At 42.9% G+C, this 16,907-nt stretch overlaps 1 protein-coding gene across 4 annotated transcripts in view; it reads left to right on the forward strand.

The window, feature by feature from the left end:
- The first annotated feature begins 678 nt into the window (after window positions 1-678).
- Thrap3 (thyroid hormone receptor associated protein 3) overlaps window positions 679-16,907 on the forward strand; it is a 34,864-nt gene continuing 18,635 nt past the window's right edge. For 3 of the 4 annotated variants that reach the window (XM_041651548.1, XM_041651550.1, XM_041651551.1), the window contains exons 1-2: window positions 679-814; window positions 12,656-12,820. In XM_041651548.1, the coding sequence (XP_041507482.1) occupies window positions 12,684-12,820 (137 nt within the window). In that variant the 5' untranslated portion in view covers window positions 679-814; window positions 12,656-12,683. Of the gene's footprint in view, window positions 815-5,559; window positions 5,649-12,655; window positions 12,821-16,907 lie in introns of all 4 variants that reach the window. The other variant, XM_041651549.1, reaches the window with a different exon arrangement.

Here is a 16,907-nt window from a genome sequence, read left to right on the forward strand (position 1 = left end):
TTCAGGGCAGCCAGAGCTGCACAGAGAAACTCTGTCTCTGAAATCGAAACACAAAACAAAAACCTCTCCGGGTTCACACGGTCAAGAAGCGAGATCGGGAGGCGGCTGTTGGAGAGAGCGCTGTGCAGCCGGGCTTCCGAGTCCCCCGAGGTCACACGATCAAAACAACTCTTCTCCACTTTCCCTTGTGCTTTTGGGACTCCTGGTGCTCATTAAGTGCCTCCCAACAACTCTGTGAAACACGAATTACAAATCTCACTTTACACCTAAACGATTTGCTCAAGGTCACAAAGCGGGAGAAGGCGTGGTGGAGAATGAAAGCCAAGTCGCCTGGCGGCCACCAGCCAGGAACAGAAGAAGTCCCGAGGACGCAGGAAGGCGGGCGAGTGGGTCGGGCTCAGGCCCAGCTTCAGCCTCCCGAGAAGGTGCTCCAAAATGGAGGGGGCAGTGGCGTCAGCAAGGCCCCCGCCCCTTCCGTCCACCTCCCTCCCTCTTCCTCAGGGCCACACAGGCTGTAGGGGGGGAGGGGAGGGGACGCAGCGCAGCCCCCCACGTGACCTTCGATCAGCGGGCGCGTGACGCAAAGCGGCGGGTCCAACGTTCGCTTTGCTTTCTGGGAAATAAAGTTCGAGAGGCCGTCCGGTGAGTCAAGAGAGGTGACTCTAGGACTACATTTCCCAGGAGGCAGCGGACCGAGGCGGTAGCCGCCGTCGTCGGAGAGCGGGGACGCGGGGCGCGCTGTCGGGCGGGGGCGAGGTTCGGGCCGGTTGTGCCGTTGCGAGACTGCGACGAGTCGTCGCTTCGGCGGGTCCAGGTGAGTGACCGCCGCGGATGAGAGTTAGGACACCTCGCCTGGTACCCGTGTTTGTGGGTTTTTCTCTTCTCTCGGCGGCGGCTGGGTCCCGGCGAGGGTAAGGCCTAGCGTGCGGCGGCTACCCCGCGCTCTGCTGGGGCCTGCTCTGATCGGGCCTGCTCGCTCGACTCCTCCCCCTCCCCGCCCTTCATCGCTTCCCTCCGCTCCGGCCTAGTCCGCCAGGCTCCGGCCGTCTTCTCTCTAGAACCGCTCGCCAACTTCTTTGCACTCTGCGGGAGGGATGCCTTCCACCAATTCCACCTTTCCCCTTCCCTGGTCGGACGAACCCCATTATTTGAATTGTTTTTCCGGGAACTCTTAAACGCCCTTCCCCCACCTAGTCTCGATTGGCCTGGTTCTGTCTTCCAGGGCGCATGTGGCGGATATACACTAAATCTTAATATTTCCGTTTCTTGTGTGTTTTCTCCTCCCCTTCTGCCGTGTGGCCCAGAGGCATAATCCAAATTTATTTCCCATCGGAAAAATGGTGTTCCCACTTTTCCCCTTGGGTTGCAAGTGAAGCTGACTTGGGTTCCGGTGGCACTTGGCTTGAGTCCTGCTCATAAGAAGCAGTTGTGTTCCACACCTAAGCAGCTTTTCATTTTCTTTACCCTTCTGAGCCTTAATGGGTGGAGCTTGGCGGCGGTAGTTGGCCCGCCACACTGGTGGCCCAGAAGTTGGAAGCCATCGGTACAAGTACACTGTTAGCGGGGAGGTTGTGAAATGGATTGAAGGGAAACCTGCCGGGAATATGGATGACAAGGACGTTACAGGAGAGAGCCAAGAAAGTGGGCTTTGCCAGCTTTTGATTTTAAATTTCAGTCCACACTTCCAGGTAGTTCCGTTTTTCTTTTTCTAAAATGGGAGTGCATAGCGCTGACAACTTTGTTGGATTTTTGTAAGATTCAGTGAGATTAACTGAACTGAAGATCGCTTAGCGTCTGTTACCCGTGTATAGGCGTCTCGATTGGGGGGCCTGAGTGGAAAGCCGAATAGCATAGTCATTTTTCGGACCTTTCCTACTTTTTTTTTTTTAAAGATTTATTTATTTATTTATTATGTATACAGTATTCTCAGTACTCTTCCTGCAGGCCAGAAGAGGGCACAGATCTCATTACAGATGGTTGTGAGCCACCATGTGGTTGCTGGGAATTGAACTCAGGACCTTTGGAAGAGCAGGTGGTGCTCTTAACCACTGAGCCATCTCTCCAGCCCCCCTTTCCTACTTTTGTTTGTGAAAATATTGTCTGTATTGTAGTCTGTCCCGATAGACAGTTCGATGTGTAGATTCTGTTTAAAATGGCTGATGCCTTGAAGCTTGTGGAAAACAGGGCTCACTCAGTTCTTTGTTTGGAGATGTGTATCTTGAACTAATGTTAGTACTTACGTGACATCAAAAAGAAGTAGTGCAACTGCTTAGGCATGGTCGCTTTCTTAATTTCTTTTTTTTTTCCCCGTAAATTCTGTAAGTAGTTGAGACTGGCCTTGAACTTTTGACCCTCTACCTTTGCCACCACACCCACTTTCTTTGCCTTTTTTTTTCCTTTAAAGATGGGGTCTCAACCCCAGCGGTGGTGGCTGGCCCAGGCAGGCCTTTAATCCTAGCACTCCCAGGGAGTCAGAGGCAGGTGGATCTCTGTGAATTCGAGGCCAGAATGGTCTATAGAGTGAATTCCAGGAGAGGCTCCAAAGCTACACAGGGAACCTCGTCTCAAAAATCCCCCCCCCCCCACCCACACACAAAAGAGTGTCATTGTGTATCTCTGACTGGTCTGGGACTCAAGAGATCCCAGCCTTCCCCTGCCTCCCAAAGGCGAACTCCATTACCCTGGCTTGATGACATTTTGTATAAACTGAATGAAGAGCTTCATGGCTGCGATTGGTGGTTCTCCACTTCATTTGTAGCACTCCAAGGCAAGTGGCAGGCAGATCTCTGAGTTCCAGGCCAGCCAGAACTACATAGTGAGACCCTGTCTCAGAAAAGAGAGAAACTAATTGAAAATACCATTTCTTTGTTTTTCATATCTTTTAGCACCTGTGACCGATCTCCAGTTTTAGAGATAGATGGATAGGTTGACTGACTGGCTTAGAGACTAGGTCTGGAATTAGTCTAGGTAGGGCCTTTCCTCCTGCCTCTGTCTCCTGAAAGTTAGTGACTACCGAGGTGAGCAATCACACTTAGTAAGATTGGTATTTTAGTCTGCAGACTAAGCACCATTCAACTTGAGTGGGGTTCTGATAATTGTTAGTGCTCCAGTCGGTTTCTTTTTATCTATTTATTTATTTATTTATTTATTTATTTGGAGACAGGGTTTCTATGTGTTATCATTATCTTTGGCTGCCCTGGAACTCACAGAGATCTGCCTGCCTCTGCCTCCCTGAGTGCTGGAATTAAAAGGCATGTGCTACCACTGCCCGACTCAACCATATATATTTTTAAAGATTTATTTTTATGTATGTGAGTGTTTTGTCTGCATGTATTAATGTGTGTGCACTATATGCATCTCTGGGACTGCAGTTAGAGATGGTTGTAAGTGTGGGAATTGAACTTGGGTTCTCTTCAAGAGCAGCAAGTAAGTGCTCTCCAAACATTCCTCCAAAATTTGTATATTTATTATTTATTTTGATGCTTGAGGACAATTTTATTAAGGGTCCTTTTTGTTTGTTTGTTTTGTTTTGTTTTTTGAGACAGGGTTTCTCTGTAGACCAGGCTGGCCTCACAGAGTTCTGTCTGCCTTTGCCTCCCAAGTCCTGGGTTTAAAGGTGCATGCCACCACCTCCCTGCCAGAATTTTTATTTTTAAAATTAATACACATCTGTAAAATTTATTGCCTTGGTTTTAGTTTCTTTTTTCTTTTCTTTTTTACTTTATTTTTTTCTTTTTCAGGACAGGGTTTCTCTGTAGCTTTGGAGCCCATGCTGGAAACTAGCCAGGATGGCCTTGAACTCACAGAGATCCTCCTACCTCTGCCCCCTGAGTGCTGGGATTAAAGGCGTAAGTCACCGCCACTTGCCCCCCCCCCTTTAGGTTAATGGCAAATAACTGGCATCCCTCTATTTTAGTAAAAAGGTGGGGTTAATAGGGAATTGATGGAGTATTCATTGAGGTGAAGGTGTTTCTTTAAGTCGTTCAGGAAGTTTCATTACCTGAAAGCCAGCATTGCTTCAGGAGGCTTTGGGTTTCATCTACAGCACCAAAGGCAGTAAAACTGTATAGAATCCTGGCTTTCAGAGTAGGGGTGACCAGGAAAGAAAGAAACTTGCCCCTGAACCTGATGAACAGAGTTTGAGTTCCAAGCCCCTTATGGTGAGAGGAGAGAACTGACATTTGTAAATTCTCTGATCTCTCTCTGTGTCTCTGTGTGTGATAATTTAAGAAACAATAAGGAAATTCTGCTGGTCAGAGTAACACGCAGAAGTCAGTGATCTCTAGAGTTCAAGATCTTCTTGGACTATACAGTGAATTCCAGATCAGTTCAGACTATATTATGGCAGAGAGAACTTGACTCTCAGCACCCATGTTTGGTAGCTCACAGTTGACTATAACTGCCTCCTAGGGTTTGAAGCAGACACTTGCCAGCTGAGCCATCTCATCAGCCTTCTTTTTTTTTTTTAAAAAAAAAAAAAAAGGCCAAGGTTTCTCTGTAGCTCTGGCTATCCTGGAACTGGCTCTACAGACTAGGCTGGCCTCAATTCGGCAGTCTGTCTGCCTCTGCCTCCTGGGTGCTAGGATTAAAGGTGTGTGCCATTGCCACCCTGCATCTCCCGCTTTTTAATTTTTTATTTTTGTGTGTGGTGGTTGCCTATTTGCCTGTACCAACTATGTGTAGTGCTCAAGGAGTTCAGAAGATGGCGCCAGATCACCCGAAACAGAACTTAGACATGGTTATGAGTGCCCCTTGGGTGTTTGGAATTTAACTTAACCCAAGTCCTCTTTGTTGTTTTTCTTGTCTCTGTGGAGTTTTGCAGCCTATCCTAGAACTTGCTCTGTGTTCCAGACTGATCTAGAACTCTTAACTCCTAAGTACTGACCCCAAGTCCTCTTAAGAGTGCTTAGTGGACTTTTAAGCTGTCTCCATTCTCCTTTCCTTTTCTGAAACAAATGTGTGATTACATGTTTGTGTGTAGGGAGTGTATGTGGAGGTCAGGAAACACATTTAGGGTCCTATCTTAAGGCTCCTGGGGAATTCAGGCTATTCTTGAAGTACTGTTACATCTTGTGAAGTGTGTCCCCTACTGCCCCTTTTGGAGATAGAATTACTTTGCCTACTCCAAATTGACAATTTTCTTGCCTCAGCCTCCCAAATATTGAGACTATAGGCAGTTACCACTTAAAAATAGAATTCCTTTGTGTGTGGGGGAGGCGGAGGCTTGAGACTGTAACTCTGTCTGTCCTGGCTGACCTCGAATTCAAAGAAAGCCGTCTGCCTCTGCCCTCCAAGTACTAGGATTACTGATGAAATTGTTCATCTGTTAATGCTGGTCTGCAGTACTTCTTTCCCCTCCCTCCCTCCCTCCTTCCCCATTCCTTCTCCTCCTCCCCCTACCCCCCCCTCTCTGCTAGTGTGTTCTAACACTGGAAAACTCCTCCCTTCAACAAATAAGCCATCTCTCCAGCCTCTAAAGAAGAATTTTTGCTGTGGGTTTCAAGCAATAATAGAATCTTTGAGGTGTGGTAGCCATTCTATTACTTCCTCTCATTCCAGAATTAGACCCTGACTGTAAACTGGAGAAGCCAGTGGTGCTGCTGGTGTTTTTCGGAGGCAGTTCAAGTTGAATCATTAATTCTACTAAGGTAAATCTTGGTGGTAAAATGATCTTAATAACCTCACTAATTTTAAAAACATTTATGTTCCAGGCCCTCCAGGGCTTTATAGTGAAGCCCTGTCTTAAAACACACACACACCAGTTATGTTGAATTTATGATTCAGAAGATTTCTGAATAGGGGTTTTATGTTGTGTGTGTGTGTGGTTGAACATACCTATATACATGCAGAGGCCAGGAGAAGGCATTAGGTTTCTTCATCTGTTGCTCTGACCTCTTCCTTTGAATCTGGGCCTCTGAACCTGGAGCTCTTTATGTTCCCACTGGACCTCAGTGATTCCTCTGTTGCCATCTTCTCCCAAGCTGATGTTATAGGAGTTGGTAGGATGCCCAGCTTAAATGGGTACTGGGATCTGAACTTTGGTCCTCATGATTGCACAGCAAGCTCTCTTAACATCCAGCCCCCGGGTTATATGGTTGTTATTGGTGTTTGTTTTGAGACCATGTCTTTTTTGCCCTGGCTTACCTAAAACTTCTGTGTAGACAAGGCTGGCCTCAAATTCAGAGATGTGTGTATCTGCCTCTGCCTCCTGGGTGCTGGGATTAAAGGCATAAACCACTACGCTCAGCCCTGTAATTTGAAAAATTCTTAGTGATTATATTTGTATTTGAGTGTGGTAGCTCTTGGGGGATGAAAGAGGATTACATAGTGAGTTCCAGGACAACTTAGTCCCAGTAGCTGGGACTCTGGCTTTGAACCACTGAGTCCTACTCTGGTGACAGTTTTTAGAAAATGGGTAAAGCTGGAGAAATGGCTCAGTGGTTAAGAGCACTTGCTGCTCTCCAGAGGACTGACTGTCAACCCAAATTTGGTTCCCAGTACCCATATTGGGCAGACTACTTGTAACTCTAGTTCTAGGGGATCCAACACCCTGTTCTGGCCTCTGTAGGCACCTGTGCATGAGTGTATGTACACACACGGGGTTGGGGGAAATGAATTAATTTTAAAAAATGGTTACTATAACAATTGGCTGCCAACTTAGTTTAATAATAAGAACTGGAAGGGATAAGCCATTAGTTAGAAAAGCTCAAAGTTTTTCTAAGAATTAAGAAAATATTCCCACTGGTAATGCATACTCATTTACAATACATACTGAAATAGCCGTCACTCTGAGGGACAGGAGAGGAAGGAGCCTCTGGGGTGAGCCAAAGATTAACTGCCAGCTTTGTTGTTCGTTCTCTTTCCCTACTGATGAAACATTAATTGCATAGATGGAGCATGATCTTAATAGACCCTTTGTATCAAGTAAATTCTCAAGAGAAAACAAGTTGTTTACACTGGGATTTGTAGGGGAAAAGTTTTAAATGAATGCCCTTCAGCTTGATGTTGATTTCTGCCCCCCCAATAGCATCACAGATTTTTTTTTAATTATTTATTTATTTATTATGTATACAATATTCTTCCTGCGTGTGTGCCTGAAGGCCAGAAGAGGGCACCAGACCTCATTACAGATGGTTGTGAGCCACCATGTGGTTGCTGGGAATTGAACTCAGGACCTTTGGAAGAGCAGGCAATGCTCTTAACCGCTGAGCCATCTCTCCAGCCCCTTTTTTTTCTTCTTTAGTTTATCAAGACAGGTTTCTCTGTATAGCCCTGACTGACCAGGAACTCTCTGCAAACCAGGCTGACCTCATTCAGAGATAGGCAGATGCCTCCGGAGTGCTGGGGTTAAAGGTGTGTGCTGCCTCCACCGCCGCCTTACATTGAAGACCTTTTTGACTTATCTTGATAATACAGGTCTTGTCTCCTGTATTTCTTCACTGTAGCACTGGCCAGGTTAGCCAATAAAAGAACATAGCGGTTTACTTTGTATTGTATAAGAAGATATCTGATCACTTATTACTTAAACAGAAGTAAATGACAATAAAATCTCTTGAAATCTGAGGAAGTTTATGAATATGCCCTTTGGACGTCCTAAAGCAAAACATAGTTTAAGATATACTAGGTGCCAGGAGCTGCAGTTAAGAACTTACTGCTCTTGCATAGGACCTGGGTTCAGTTCCCAGCATCCACATAGCAACTCATAACCATCTGTAACTCCAGTTTCAGGGGATCTGATGTTTTCTTTTTTTTTTTTTTTTTTTTTTTTTTTTTTTTTTTTATATTTATTTATTATGTATACAATATTCTGTCTGTGTGTATCTCTGCAGGCCAGAAGAGGGCACCAGACCTCATTACAGATGGTTGTGAGCCACCATGTGGTTGCTGGGAATTGAACTCAGGACCTTTGGAAGAGCAGTCAGTGCTCTTAACCTCTGAGCCATCTCTCCAGCCCTGATGTTTTCTTCTGACATCTGAGGGCATCAGACATGCATTTGATACGCAAACATACAGGCAAAACAAACTTTTAAAAAAATGCACTATGTACCGGACACTTTATGCAGTTTAAATTTTTAAATTTAAATTGAACTGACTGACTGTTTATTATTTTCTATTCCTTTTGGGTGGAGCAAGAAATGGTTATTCTCAGCTTTCTATGTTTGTTTTGATTTTTATTTATTTATTTATTTTATTTTTTGGTTTTTGAAGCTTTGGAGCCTGTCCTGGAACTACCTCTTGGTAGACCTGATTGACCTCAAACTCAACAGATCCGTCTGCCTCTGCCTCCTGAGTGCTGGGATTAAAGACGTGCACCACTGCCTGTGTTTTGATTTTGATTTTTTTTTTTTTTTTGAGACACAGTTTTCTCTGTGTAGCTTTGGCTATCCTGGTATGCTCTATTGACCAGGCTTACCTTGAACTCAGAGATCCGCATGACTCTGCCTCATGAGTACTGGGATTAAGAGTGTGTGCCACCACCAACCAGCTGCTTTCTACCTGTAATTGGGACAGGGAACTTACCAGTTTTGTTATCTTTCTTTCTTTCTTTCTTTCTTTCTTTTTTGAGACAGGGTTTCTCTGTGGCTTTGGAGCCTGTCCTGGAACTAGCTCTGTAGACCAGGCAGGTCTCGAACTCACAGAGATCCGCCTGCCTCTGTCTCCCGAGTGCTGGGATTAAAGGCGTGCGCCACCAGCGCCCGGCTCCAGTTTTGTTTTCTATATTTTCAAACTTAAAGGCATGCATAGGGCAAAAAGTGTTCATTGAGTCTTGATAGAATGATGAGAAGAATGCTTAGATATATTTGTTGTTTGTTTGTTTTAATATAGGGTTTCTCTGTATAATAGCCCTAGCTGCTCTGGAACTAGCTCTTGTAGACTAGCCTGACCTCAAACTCAGATCCTTCCAAGTGCTGGGATTGAAGGTGTGCAGCATCACCACCCAGAAATTATCTGTCTGTGTCTGTGTGTAGGTATGTGCACCTGAATACAGGTGTCCTTGGAGGTCAGGGTCATTTGATCCCCTGGAGCTGTAAAGTTTAAGATGTCCAGTGTGTAAGCTGGGAACTGAACCCTGGTCCCCTGCAAGAGCAGTATGTTTTCTTAATGGTTGAGCTTTCTCTCCAGCCTTTATTGTGACAGACTTGCTATTTATTTATTTATTTTGGTTTTTTTTTTTTTTTCGAGACAGGGTTTCCCTGTGGTTTTGGAGCCTGTCCTGGAACTAGCTCTTGTAAACCAGGCTGGTCTCGAACTCACAGAGATCCACCTGCCTCTGCCTCCCGAGTGCTGGGATTAAAGGCGTGCGCCACCACCGCCCGGCAAGGATTGTTATTTATTTTTAAATAATTCATTTAATTTTATCTGCTGTACTTTGGTGTGAGGGTGTCAGATCCCCCGAATGGAGTTACAGACAGTGGTGAGCTGCCATGTGGGTCCTGGGATTTGAGCCTGGGTCCTCTGGAAGAGCACCTAGTGGTCTTCACCACTGAGCGGTCTCTCCAGCCCAACTTAATTACTATCATTATTATTATTATTATTATGATGTATTCAGTGTTCTGCATTCATGTATGCCTACAGGCCAGAAGAGGGCACCAGATCGCATTGTAGATGGTTGTGAGCCACCATGTGGTTGCTGGGAATTGAACTCAGGACCTCTAGAAGAACAGCCAGTGCTCTTAACCTTAATTGTTGACTCTGTATGGATGTAAATATTTTTCCTTTCATTTTTTTTTGTTTATTTACTTGAGAAAGTACATCCATACAGTACAGGTAAAATAAGCTTAAAGTTTAGAAGAAAGAGATTGTCATATTGGCCTCAAACCCAGAATCCTATTGGCTTTAGCCTCATAGGAGCTAACCTGGACATTCTGCCACCATGCCTTGTGCTAGATTATTTTAAATATTTATATATGTATCCATTGGTTATTTGAAAGCAAATCTTAACCAATTTTCATAAATAAATAGCTATTATACCTTTAATCCCAGTATCCAGAAGGCAGAAGCAGGGAGATCTTGTAATTTCTGGCCAGCAAGGGCCACATAGTAAGATCCTATCTTAAAATCTCAAAAACAAGCAAAAAAAAAAAAGTATTTTAAAACTTAGTTCCTAAGTAATTTTGTTTTTATAACATATGCAGATTTTAAAACTTTTAAGTTGTTTCAGCAGTAAAATTACCAGAAGGATGACTCCTACCCTTTAGGAAAGTGTTTGATGCAGGTGTGAATATTTTCTATAAATTGAAAGATCTTTTTTGCTGATTTTAGTACAAAATTGCATATGAGGCATTTAATAGATGTGTCAAAGAGAGATCTGTAATTTGCTTCTTGATTATATGTGGGGTTCAGAGTCTTTGAAAGTGTTCCCTAGATGGATCGTCACAGCTGTTCTTAATGTTGTTTCCCCTCTCCCTTTTACTCTGGAGAGTTCATTCTCGGGAGAAATGAAGAAAATAGTAAACATGTTTAAAATTCACCTGAGCTGTGCTTTCCTACCTTAGCCACCCTGAGACAAATAGCACAAATAGGGAGTGCTGTTTTAACTTTATAGCTGGTGGTTTTTTCTTCCCCTTTCTTTCCATTCCCTCCCTTCGTTTTTTGAAATAGGGTCTCACTTTTTTTTTTTTTTTTTTAAGACATGTCCTGAACAGGCCAGGTGATGTGACCTTTATTTGACTTTGGATCCTCTTATTTGTCTCCTCTGTATTGGGATGGCAAGCATACAGCATCATACTCACGTTTTATTTAGTTTTGCGATTGAACCCAGGACCTTGTATGTGTTAGGCAGCCAGTGTACAGACTGAACAATATATAGCCTCAGCCATATCTCAGTTATCTAGCTAGTATGACAAGAATGTCTATGTTCTGCCTTTAGTGTGGTCATTGAAAGTTCTCTCCCCTTTTTTGATAGGGCAGATCATATGATTTGATTTTGTTGATATATCTCAGGGAGAGGTTGGAGAAATGGCTCAGTGATTAGGAGCACTATTGTTCTTACAAAAGATTCCAGTTTTGGGGCTGGAGAGATGGCTCAGAGGTTAAGAGCATTGCCTGCTCTTCCAGAGGTCCTGAGTTCAATTCCCAGCAACCACATGGTGGCTCACAACCATCCGTAATGAGGTCTGGTGCCCTCTTCTGGCCTGCAGGCATAAACACAGACAGAATATTGTATACATAATAAAGAAAGAAAGGAAAGGAAAAAAAAAGAGTGTTCTAAAAAAAAAAAAGATTCCAGTTTGGTTCCCTGAACCCACTTGATGCCTCTTCATAAATATCCCTAACTCCAGCTCCTGAGTTTCAAGGCATCTGACACACTTTGCTGACCTATTAGTTGCCAGGAGTGCACCTAATACACATATAGATATGTGCAAAACACTCAAGCACTAAGAATATACCGGAGTTCAGATGAGTGCTCACTGGGAAGTGTTTGCTGTGCAGGCCTAACAACCCAAGATTGCTTCCCAGAACTCATAGAAAACCCATAGAAACTCATAGAAAAAGTTAGTTTTGATGCTTTTAATTGACACATTGCTTTTTTCTTTTTCTTTTTGGCAGGTAGAGGAGACCAGGCTGGCCTGGAACTCACAGAGATCTGCCTGCCTCTGCCTCCTGAGTGCTGGAATTAAAGGTGTGTGCCACAACTGCCCAGCCAGGGTCTCATTTTGTAGCCCTGGCTGACCTCATATTCACAGATCTCTGTCTCTAATTCCTGAGTGTAGTGATTAAAGGGTGTACTGCCACACTTGACTTTGAGACTACTTACTCAGTATGACTCCTAAAAAATATGAAGACTAGCCTGGTGGTGGTGGTGGTGGTGCACATCATTAATCCCACCACTCAGGAGGCAGAAGCAGGTGGATCTCTGAGTTTGAGGCCAGCCTGGTCTACAAAACTAGTTATAGGACATCCAGGGCTACACAAAGAAACCCTGTCTCCTCAAAGACCCCTCCACCCCTAAGAAAAATGGAGACCAGAAAATGAGTTAGTCTGGGGAGATAGTTGAGTCAGTAAAATGCTTGCCATGGACGTATGAGGCCTTGAGTTCTGATTGTTAACATCCACATAGAAATCTAGTCTTGGAGGCTCCAAAACCACAGAGAAACCCTGTCTCGAAAAACCAAAAAAAAAAAAAAAAAGAAATCTAGTCTTGGGTGAGAGAGATAGCTCAGTAACTGAGAACTTCTACTATGGTAGGTACCCATCTGAGTTCAGTTCCTAGCACCTTCAATGGACAACTCACAGCAGTCTACTGTAACTCTAACTCTGGGGGATTTGACATCTTATTCTGGCCTACATGGATAGATAGACAGAGGGTACACATGGTTGTGACCCTGAATGTGGTAGGAGCTGAACTAAGGTCCTCTGTTAGAGCAGTAGGATTATCCATCTCTTTAGCCCCAAATAATATAAAAATAAAAAGTAGGAGAGAGTAAAGTTATGTTTTTTGAGTTGGGGTTTTGCTATGAAGCTCTGACTGGCCTGTAACTACATAAACTACCCTATCCTTGCCTCTCCTCCCAAATGCTAGGATTATTGGTGTTCATGAACATTCCTGGCTATGAATTGGTTTTTAAAATAATTTTATTGAGCCCTCCCCCCCGGTGCTTAGATAGTTGTGATTTGTAACTCGTGCTTGTTTGAATGTACCCTCTTACACTAGGTGTTGAACGGCAACCCTCTCTTCCAAGATGTCAAAAACAAACAAATCGAAGTCTGGGTCTCGCTCTTCTCGCTCAAGATCTGCATCCAGATCTCGGTCTCGATCGTTTTCCAAGTCTCGGTCCAGAAGCCGATCTGTCTCCCGTTCAAGGAAACGCAGGCTGAGGTAGGGGCATGGTTTTGTATGTTGAGATGATGACTGAGCTGTTTTGGGCATTGAAGGACTTTGGTCACTTCTGTTCCTGTCACATGGCAGTTAGGATGGGTTTTCATTGTCAGGCTGTTTGCTTAATTCTTGTCCTTTGACAGTACACTTTAGAAGAAAGCATTTTGTTTGTGTCTAAACTCCTTGCTTGAAATCATATAGCTGGTTATCTTTACTAACTTGATTTTGAAGGTTTAAAACAAACTCATTTATCAGCAATGAAAAGACAGGAATTTACCAGAGATCGTGGAAATATATTAATGTGCTGGTCACTAAGTTACCATTTATTTAACAAGACATCTTAAAACTAAAAGCTTTAAGTTTTAAGTAAGTGTTATAAACACCAGCAGTTTTCTTTTGCTAAATGTGAAAATGATTGTTCTTTAATTTATCGTGAAAACCTTTAGTTTTCAAACCGTCAGTAAACATCTCCATTTCAGTTGTTCTCTTGGTTTGTTAAGGCAGGTTTCTCATTTCATTGAAAGCATGGCAGCTTTGTAGCATGTAGTCCATGCTGGCATTGAACTTGAGATCCTTTGTCTCATCTTCTTGACTCCTGGGATTAAATTTTCTTCTACGGATGAATTTAAAAAACTTAGAATGCTTATAATTTTCTTCATGTGAGTAGGGGGAAACACAGGTGTAAATACTGGAGGGGATCTTTGTGCAGTTTGTTTTTCTTTCAAATTGAGCTAGCAAGGTACTGTTGTATCATTTTATCCTCTTAATAAGTATCTGGAATTTTTTTCTTGAAAATTTATTATGACCTTAAAACTTATTTAGATAAAGTCAGTAAAGTTTTGTTATTGATGGCTTCTGTAGCTCTATAGCACTTAAACATTAAATGTATAATTGGCTAAAGAAAAAAATATTCAAAGTTAAATCTCAGTGACTCTGAAAAGTCAGCCTCAAGATTGAAGGGAAAACTACTGATTTTATGTTTATACCTCAAGAGGTTAATGTCAAGGCTTTGTACCCAGTCTTGATTTAGGTGATTTAAATTTCATTTTCAGCTCATTTTGTTCTGAAAGATGCCATTTTAAAATTTAATTCAGCAAATGGAAGCTTAATAATTGGTTCAAAGCCAAGCATGACTCAACAGACAAAGATAAACAACAACATTGAACTGACACAGACCAAATCGAAACATGCCAACCATCTCTGGAACAGCGGGAATTCTGGGCAGATCTTGTCTCTTAATGCTGCAAATTTGGCATGGTGGTTGACTTGAGAAATGAAGGAGCAGTGTCGTAAACAGGCAATTTGTTGAGTAAGTCTAGAGCCAGTTTAAGTGCTATCTTGTTACCTAGGAGACTTTTGGATTCCAGAAGGTTTTGGGTTTTGTTTGTTTGTTTTGTTTTTGTTTTTTTTTTTCCCCTAGAAAACAGCTTTTTAAGAAACAGATAAGTTGCTGGGTAGTGACACACGCCTTTAATCCCAGCACTCGGGAGGCAGGGGCAGGAGGATCTCTGTGAGTTCAAGGCCAGCCTGGTTACAAGAGCTAGTTCCAGGACAGGCTCCAAAGCTACCGAGAAACCCTGTCTCAGAAAATCCCCCCCCCCCAAAAAAAAAAAACACAGATAAGTTTGCCACTGTATGCTCAATTTTTTATTTCTGGCTTATCTGTTTCATGGTCTTGTTTTTGTTTTCCCTCTCCTACAAGGAAAGTATCTATCCTGAGAGTTTGAGGAACCATGCCTTTAAATTAACTAACTGCTGACTTCTACAGAATTGGAGAAAGCTCATTTTTTTTCCCTTTATTGCACAGACTGTATCCTTTTCAGTGACTCTTTCAATAACTTCTTTTGCAGTCTGCAGAGCCTCATGTTTCTGCATCTTACAGTGGCTGCAGGTTTGGGTGCAGGGTGCCCACAAGGTCCTCCCTTATTCTAGTAATTGGTAAGAGAAGCAGCAGTAGGCCTAAATGTCGGACCATGAATCACACCCTTCTTAGTGCTGGTGATGGATCAACTCCTCCAAGCAGAGCCCTTCAGTGGGGTCCTGTTATGTTTTCATAGCCTACATCTGCCTTTCCCTTCTTTTCTTTTCTTAATTTTTACTGGTTCTGAATGAAAAATATAGAAGGTAAGTTTTTATTCTTGACTTTAAATTTTGCTTAAATAGCAACCATTAAGCAAAAATTAGATGCATCTTTGCTAGTTATTCTTCATGGTGTAGGTGCATCTAAGAACATTGGGTAATACTAGAAAACCAATTCTTTTTTACCTTTAAATTGAAGGTAAGCTTCTTCTTAAAATTCTATCTGCTGGGGCTGGAGAGATGGCTCAGAGGTTAAGAGCACTGGCTGCTCTTCCAAAGGTCTTGAGTTCAGTTCCCAGCAACCACATGGTATCTCACAACCATCTGTAATGAAATATGCTGCCCTCTTCTGGCCTGCAGGGACATATGCAGGCAGACCACTGTATACTTAATAAATAAATAAATCTTAAAAAAAAATACTATCGCCTGGCGGTGGTGGCGCACGCCTTTAATCCCAGCACTTGGGAGGCAGAGGCAGGCGGATCTCTGTGAGTTCGAGACCAGCCTGGTCTACAAGAGCTAGTTCCAGGATAGGCTCCAAAACCACAGAGAAATTCTGTCTTGAAAAACCAAAAAAAAAAAGAAAAGAAAAAACAAAAAAAACTGTCTCGAAAAACCAAAAAAAAAAAAAAACAAAAACAAAAAAAACCTATCATTCTATTCTCCAATTAGCTCTCCAGGGATACTGACTCCTTGTATGCCTGGTATTAGACCTGATCCCTATACATAGTACTATCATAAAGCTTAATTTACAACAGAAAGAGAATGTTAATAACAATTTACCACAATAAAAACTATTAAAATATGGTAAATACTAAAGAATTGGGCTGGCAAGGCGGCTCAGTGGATAAAGGAGCTTGGTGCCAAGCCTGAGGATAAAATTTTATCCCTGGGGGGCTGGAGAGATGGCTCAGTGGTTAAGAGCATTGCCTGCTCTTCCAAAGGTCCTGAGTTCAATTCCCAGCAACCACATGGTGTCTCATAACCATCTGTAATGGGGTCTGGTTCCCTCTTCTGGCCTGAGGCATACACAGGCAGAATATTGTATACATAATAAATAAATAAATATTAAAAAAAAATTTTTATCCCTGGGATCCACAAAGTCGAAGATGAGAACTCACTCTTTCAAGTTGTCTTTGAGCTCCCACGCATTGTACACTGTGGCATGCACAGACCCACATACAGACAAACAGGGGAGCACTAAAGAGTTATTTCTGGAATTAACCACTTAATATTTTAATATTCATTACTTTGAATTGCCGCGAGTAAGAGACTTTGCAAAGCAAGTTGATTTTGAATAAAGGAAGGGAAGGAGACTATCATTTTATTACTTTTTTTCAAGGTTTGTTTTTATTTTATGTGTATGAATGTTTTGCCTGTCTGTGTATGTTTGTGCACCATCTTGGAGGCCAGAAGAGAGGCAGAGTCTCTGAAGCTGGAGTTAACAGAACTGTGAGCCAGCATAGGAATGTTGACTGAAACCCGGGTCTGCTTCAAGAGAAATGCTCTTAATCACTGAGTTGTCTGTCCAGCTCCTATTATTTTGTGTTACTTTTACTTGTGTGTATGTATATGGTCAAGCAGTGCCAGAGTGAACTAAAGGGGGTTAGAGAACAAATTGCAGGAGTTGATTCTCTCCTGTTGTATGTTTCCCAGGGATTGAATTATGGGTTGAAATGCTTGGTGACAGGCACCTTTACCTCCTGAACTCTGACCAGCCTCAAGAATTATCATTTTAAAAGCAAACATAGGCATTTGGGGGGTGCATGGGGTTCGAGACAGGGTTTCTCTGTAGCTTTGGAGCCTGTCCTGGAACTAGCTCTTGTAGACCAGGCTGGTCTTGAGCTCACAGAGATCCGCCTGCCTCTGCCTCCTTGCTGGGATTAAAGGCATGTGCCGCCGCCACTAGCTATAGCCAGGCCTTCTGGCACATGACTTAAAAAAAAATGTTTATTTATTTATTTATTATGTACAATATTTTATCTGTGGGTATGCCTGTAGGCCAGAA

The sequence above is a fragment of the Microtus oregoni genome, unplaced genomic scaffold, assembly GCF_018167655.1.
Source record: "Microtus oregoni isolate MIOR12 unplaced genomic scaffold, Mior012 000005F_ref0000423, whole genome shotgun sequence".
NCBI classification, from domain to species: domain Eukaryota; kingdom Metazoa; phylum Chordata; class Mammalia; order Rodentia; family Cricetidae; genus Microtus; species Microtus oregoni.